The sequence below is a fragment of the Hakea prostrata genome, chromosome 8 (assembly GCF_041222555.1).
Source record: "Hakea prostrata isolate BN-2017 chromosome 8, UWA_Hpros_2, whole genome shotgun sequence".
Taxonomy (NCBI): Eukaryota; Viridiplantae; Streptophyta; class Magnoliopsida; order Proteales; family Proteaceae; genus Hakea; species Hakea prostrata.
Window position 1 is genome coordinate 10543790 of NC_142607.1, and position 6000 is coordinate 10549789.

At 36.2% G+C, this 6000-nt stretch overlaps 1 protein-coding gene across 3 annotated transcripts; it reads left to right on the forward strand.

Moving 5' to 3' along the window:
• Positions 1–2430: 2430 nt before the first annotated feature.
• On the forward strand, positions 2431–5153 carry LOC149006823 (26S proteasome regulatory subunit 8 homolog B-like). Of its 3 annotated transcripts, XM_089167587.1 has the most exons (5): positions 2431–2561; positions 2929–2996; positions 3588–3744; positions 3856–3954; positions 5069–5153. In XM_089167587.1, the coding sequence occupies exons 3-5, from the start codon at positions 3613–3615 to the stop codon at positions 5123–5125; spliced, it is 288 nt and encodes a 95-aa protein (XP_089023713.1). In that variant the 5' UTR covers positions 2431–2561; positions 2929–2996; positions 3588–3612; the 3' UTR covers positions 5126–5153. The 3 variants fall into 3 exon arrangements, with proteins under 3 accessions (XP_089023713.1, XP_089023715.1, XP_089023712.1); XM_089167589.1 differs by lacking the exon at positions 2431–2561 and having other exon boundaries at positions 2738–2996; XM_089167586.1 differs by lacking the exons at positions 2431–2561; positions 2929–2996 and having other exon boundaries at positions 3404–3744.
• The last annotated feature ends 847 nt before the right edge of the window (positions 5154–6000 follow it).

A 6000-nucleotide genomic window follows, 5' to 3' on the forward strand; every position in this document is an offset into this window, starting at 1 on the left:
ATGCCTTATTCTTGTTGTTTTGAACTTTCACCATCCTACCTTCCTTATTCTTCTTGTTTTTTTTGTTTCTTTCAACACAAATATGGATTGAAAGTCAAAAAGTAAAATATAGGGGATGCTTGAGGATGATGGGTTGTTTTACGTAAGTACCTAAGCTAGTAAACTATAATTTTGTGTCTCTTTGACTCATTATGAATGCATGTCCTTGCTCACGCTAAATTGGTGTGGAATCAAGCTTTTACTTTGATGATAAACAATTAAATAGTTTTTTTTTGGGTAAAAACAAATGATTAAATAATTAGGTCTCACTAAAATGTTGGTTTAGTTGGCAATGACCAATACCTATCAGTGAATATATCAAAGATTGACTCTCTCTAATGGTACATACAATAGTTCTCCCCTCAAAAAAAAAAAAAGAGAAGAAGAAAAACTAAATAATTGACTTACACTCTAACTTAGGCTCTTTTTAATATCAATTCTCAAACATAAGAAGATAATGCCTAGAGGAGCTAATGTTACAAATTTCAAAGAAGATAGGGATCCATCACACCAGAGATGAGGCTCATAACAACAGGTGGAGCCTATACCCCACCTGTACATGCGTTTTTGGTTGAAGGTTTGCCATTTTGTTTGATGACTTGCAAACTCATTATGCATTATTTTCCTTGTCTGATGCACGCCTCTGTTCATGGGATAAGTATCAGTTTCAGCAGTACCAATAGCCCAGCTTATCCCTTTGAAGTGAGCCCACCGTTCCCTTTCTTTAAAGCTAATACTAATACTAGTCTCTAAAATGGATTAGCGGGCCTGAGATTTGTTGTTCGGGCCCATGACAAATCCATTACTGTTCCAGTATCTACTTCCAGCCCTGTGAATCATTGTTGTCAGAGAGGCTCTCTTGCATGCTATTTCGTGGAGCATCGGTCATCTCGTTGTCGAATCGGCTAATCAGAACCTTGTGAATGACTTGAAAAATACACTCGGCCAACGCGCAGGTTACTTGATTGTTAAGATTAATAACTCTTAGTGAAGAGATCGTGTGTTCAACTCTTGCCTATGACATATATATATATAATATTTCCATTTCCTATCATACTATCATACTGTCATATTATTATTATTATTATATTATATATACTATTATAAAAGCACGAACTGAAGGAGGATGGCTACATTTCACTTCCCAAAACATCCTTACCTTCTAAAACTACTAAACCTTTAAGTCATAAAAAAAGAATATCCAAAAATATAATTTGTCAAATAAATTTTCACATTACATGAATTAAGTTAATAAATGACAATTAATACAAATAATTAACTAAATGGTGTGCTGATAAAACCCAAATCGTGGTGCCAACTTCTAACTCGATCACAAAGCAGAAATCTTCTTTACAATCGTCTTCCATCGGTAGGACAAACAATTAACGACTTCACGAGTCTTATCAGTTCATCAATTTAGCTTGAAACAGAGCACTCAGACGGGCTACTCTAGGGAATTAGGTCGTCTGTAGCGGTTATGTCGTCAATATAAAGCCCTTTCTCTTTTTATCATAGTTGCATTTCTCGTTCCGCAACGGTGTCGTGATTTATTAGTTAATTGCTTCATATGTTTGTTGTTTGTTTGATTTGTGGTTGTTTGGTTGTATGCAGAAACCTTTTCGAGCATTGGGCGGGTGAGAGTGAAGCACCGGGGAGTTCTTCTCACTCTCAAAGGGACAGTGATCAGGTCGGGTTCGGTAAAAATGATAGAAGGAGATCGGAAATACATGCGTCGAAGATGCAAGTTCAGGTGATTCATCTTTTATTTATTTCCCGTCTTAGTCGTTTTTGTTTATGATCCTGTTCTACATTCATCGTTTTATTTCTCATCAGTAGACAGTTCGATTTTCATTTTCCCCTTTAATGTCTTTTGTTTGTAGTCCTGTTAACATTCATCATTTTATTTCTTATCAATAGGCAGTTCGACTTTCATTTCCGCTTTAATGTTGCCAATTTTGAACGTTGGTATGTTTTCAAGCATAGAAGACTTACTCGTCAAACAATAGCTTGGCTATTTGTTTACCCGTTTATCTGTCAGATTTTCATGAAATTTTTGTTTTATGCTGAGTTTCTAAATATTCTCTAGCAACAGAGTCACTTTTCAACTTGATGACTCTTCAACTTGTCATGGTTCCCAGAGCATGGGTAAGGGCTTATTATTTTACTGATTTGCTGTCTTTGCTTTTGAAGTTTGTAAATTGTTACATTTTCTTATGGACCTGGATGGTATATCCTCGTTATTGGTATGGAGTGAGGATCTACCTTGCACAGTACATTCTGAAGGTGCAAAATAGTTTCCCACTTGAAACAAGTCTGAGTGTTCATTCAAACAAAATAATTTTCAAACTAAAGTGTATTTCCACAAACTGAAGAGGTTATGTCTTATCTAATTTGATTGGAGGGGATGCGTATTGGATCATAAGACATGACTGGTCTTTGGATTGACTTTGTTTAGGTTCGATGTTCATCCTGAACTGGAGTGTGGAAATGCCATAAAGCTTCCATCATCTTGCCCCTCCAAGGTCCAGTTTCTTCCTACCACCATGCTATGCCATGGATCAGTTGCTTATCAATACTCTTTCGTTTAAACATTGATGGTATAAAAAATGATGATGACAAACGAAAGCAACTATTGTATTGCTACGGTTATGTTGTTATCATACCACATGCTTTTATTTCCCCTCTTTCTTTTTGCAAACTGCATATTTTGTGGATTATAGATGGAAACTCAATGAAACAATCAAACCATCAACTGTGATGTGTCATGTGTGAGATCAAAACAAATCAAACCTATTCATCGTTTTTGTTGTGCTTTACTTTCCATCTTAAATTTAATGCTTTTCCTTTACATTTTGAAATACTTACTCTAGGCATCTTCATTTTACACAGGAATAGTTGTTAAATGCCTTGCAAATTTTACCCTTTTTCATTGGGTGCTAATTGGAACCTGCATGGAGGTAATTTGCTGTTTTACTTCCCTTCTTGTGTTACTATGTGCTTTAGTGCCTCCCATTGATGCTTTTGTATTCGCTACCAGGGGACTAGATCATGTGAAGGCACTAATTTTGAATTTATAGAAGGCATTATTGTTTGCCACGACTATCAGGAAGTCAAAATCCAAGAGAGCATACAGGTTCTGGGTGTTGGATCATAACCAGCAGCCTTTGACAATTGGGCTTTGTAGAAGTCTTCCTGATTTAACCATCTTTTAGGTCGACTGGTGATTTTTGTCCAAAATATTTTAATGATTCAACACTTCCATTACATGCAGCTGTAACTTTTCACCAAGAGAAGCTCTCTTTTGGCTAGTTAATCAGTCTCTGAACTGATTTCGCAGTTTTGGTTGAAATGACACCTAGTGTTGAAACATCAAAATGAGATTCCCCAATCTCAATTTCCAGCTATCTGAAACTGGCCTTGAAACTGAGATTTAGAACTGTATTCTTTGTTTAGAGTTGCCAATGTTGATATTAATTTATGCATAAGCTCAATATAATCATTTTAGTTTATTTCTCATTTAATGTTTCCTCTGTGTTTTGCTCTCACAGGGAGCACGCTCCATCGATCATTTTTATGGATGAAATCGACAGCATTGGATCTGCTCAAATGGAATCTGGGACTGGGAATGGTGATAGCGAAGTTCAATGGACAATGCTGGAACTTCTCAATCAGCTTCATGGATTTGAGGCTTTGAACAAGATTAAAGTACTTATTGTTTCTTAACATTTGAAAATTGCTGAGTATATCAACTCCATTTTGTTGAGGATCAAAGTTCATGGGATCGCCCTGTCATGACTTATCTTTTCTCTCCCGCAGGTTTTAATGGCCACAAATCGGATTGATATTCTGGACCAAGCACTCCTTAGGCCAGGAAGGATTGACAGGAAGATTGAGTTCCCAAATCCCAATGAGGATGTATGTTCCACTTCCATGCCTCAATGATCGTCATTAAATCCTAATAATTCGTCCTTTATTTTTCTTTAAAATTAAAAATCAGAGATACTTGTCCCTAGCACTAGATTCCAGAACAAGTCTATGCTTGAAACTGACAGCCCAACACTGGTCCTACAGATAAGTATAATTTAGAGCACCATTATCTTTACCTTCCATAAATCTAGATGCTGGTATCCACAGAGTCCAACATGTTATTACTACATTGCTTTGCTTAAAAGAAGCTGTGAAATGTTTTAGCTTAGTGGGTCATGAAATGCTTCTATTTACAATTTAATTTGTAAATCATGATTTCTATAGAAATTTTCTAGTACATTAGTTTACTCCAATGCCTTAGTCATGATGCATCGAACTTTAACATCATTGATCATTCTTGCTTGTATTAACAAAGTACACATAGATGGTAAAAGTGAAAAAAGAGAGAGGTAAAGTTGGAATAAAGCTTTGATTTCCAGATGGAGTCGACCACGTTTGTTTTCCTTCGGAAGACGCAGTTCCGGATGCCATCAAATTCTTTAGAATATTTGGATCTATCTTTGAAACGCCGCATTGGACACCTTCAACAACAGAAATGAAAAAAAATGAGGCAGAGGAAATCATACAAGAAGAAATAGGTCCTTACAGATGCGAAAACGGAAAGAGATCGATTTCGGTTGTTGTTCCTTGAATGAGATACAGACCTCGAAAAGAGCCTTGTGGTTGAAGAAGCTTTTGAAACTGAGATTTGCAGAAGGAAGGAAAGAGGTGAGATCTAGGTGAGATCTCCTTCTCTACTCCGAAGAAATCAAGCTCTGCTAGCTGTTGCCTTCGACATTTTCGCAGTTCTCGTCGATGGACTTGAGTTGTTGTTTTTCACTCCAGCTAGACTTGTTTGTGGGGCAACGAGACGTTATGAAATTTTGTTAGTATTTTAAGTTTTCTAGTTTGCCTTTTTATCATCTTGTTTTCATCCTTGATGTACCAATAGAATGAATTGAGCACTGTGTTATTTTAATTTTATCTGCGTTGAGGTTTGTTTTTATTCAACCTTTTCTGAACTTCAAAAATAGTAATGTAAAACCTTAACTGTGGTGTGCAGTTGGATATTGCTGCACCTATACTTGCTGGACTGGACTGGAGAAGCCCATTGTCATAGCAAAAATAAATGCCCTGACAAATTCACTCGGCTGACATCAAAATTTGAAATTGAGTATGCTTCTTTAACTTCTATCTGCTTTTCCTACTTAAAATAAGCCCTTTCTTATCCAATAGTTATGCAATTTTGTTTCTTTCCCTTCACTTTGACTGGATACGTTTTGAGTTTGAGGCAACACTTAGTGTTTGTGACTGGACTAAGCATGCTAATTTCAGATATTCTAGTATTTTTAAAAGTGCTCCTGTTGTTGAATTAATTGATATATAGTTGCTCTATGATGCAGTGGGTTTCCAACATTAAAACTCTTTATGCAAGGTACTCCTGTGGAATATACGAGGCCCAAGAAAAGCAGATTTGCTTGTTCAGTTCCTGAAAAAGTTTGTTGCAACTGATGTTGCTCTTCTTGAGTCAGATTCTGCTATTATTACCGAATTTGTTGAAGCAGCTGGAACAAATTTTCCTATATTTATTGGGTTTGGTTTGGATGAGTCCATAATCTCAAGGTTAGTCACAAAATATAAGCAAAAAGCTTGGTTTTCAGTGGCAAAGGGTTTCTCAGAAGAAGTTATGATAGCTTAGGACTTTGACAAAGTTCCTGCATTAGTCTCCATCCATCCAGGTTATAATGAGCAGAGCATTTTCTATGGACATTTTTTATGGTAATTCTTTTCCCCTTCTTCTTTGACATTCTTAAGTTTCTTATCTAGTCATACTATTCACACACATTTCTCACGTAGACTCGAAATCCGTACTGTATGATGTTGAGCAATGATAACTAGTGTTATTAAATGGAAAAATAATAACTACTTAACCAACATAAGATAATGAATAGACCTCAACATAGAGAAACAAAAATTAAGCTCCGTTTGACCTTT

Coding starts and splice junctions, on each gene's coding strand:
- LOC149006823 (XM_089167586.1), top strand. CDS start 3,517: ATGCATAAGCTCAATATAATCATTTTAGTTTATTTCTCATTTAATGTT. Junction 3,745..3,855: donor AGGCTTTGAACAAGATTAAA/GTACTTATTGTT, acceptor TCTCTCCCGCAG/GTTTTAATGGCCACAAATCG. Junction 3,955..5,068: donor TCCCAAATCCCAATGAGGAT/GTATGTTCCACT, acceptor TGTGGTGTGCAG/TTGGATATTGCTGCACCTAT.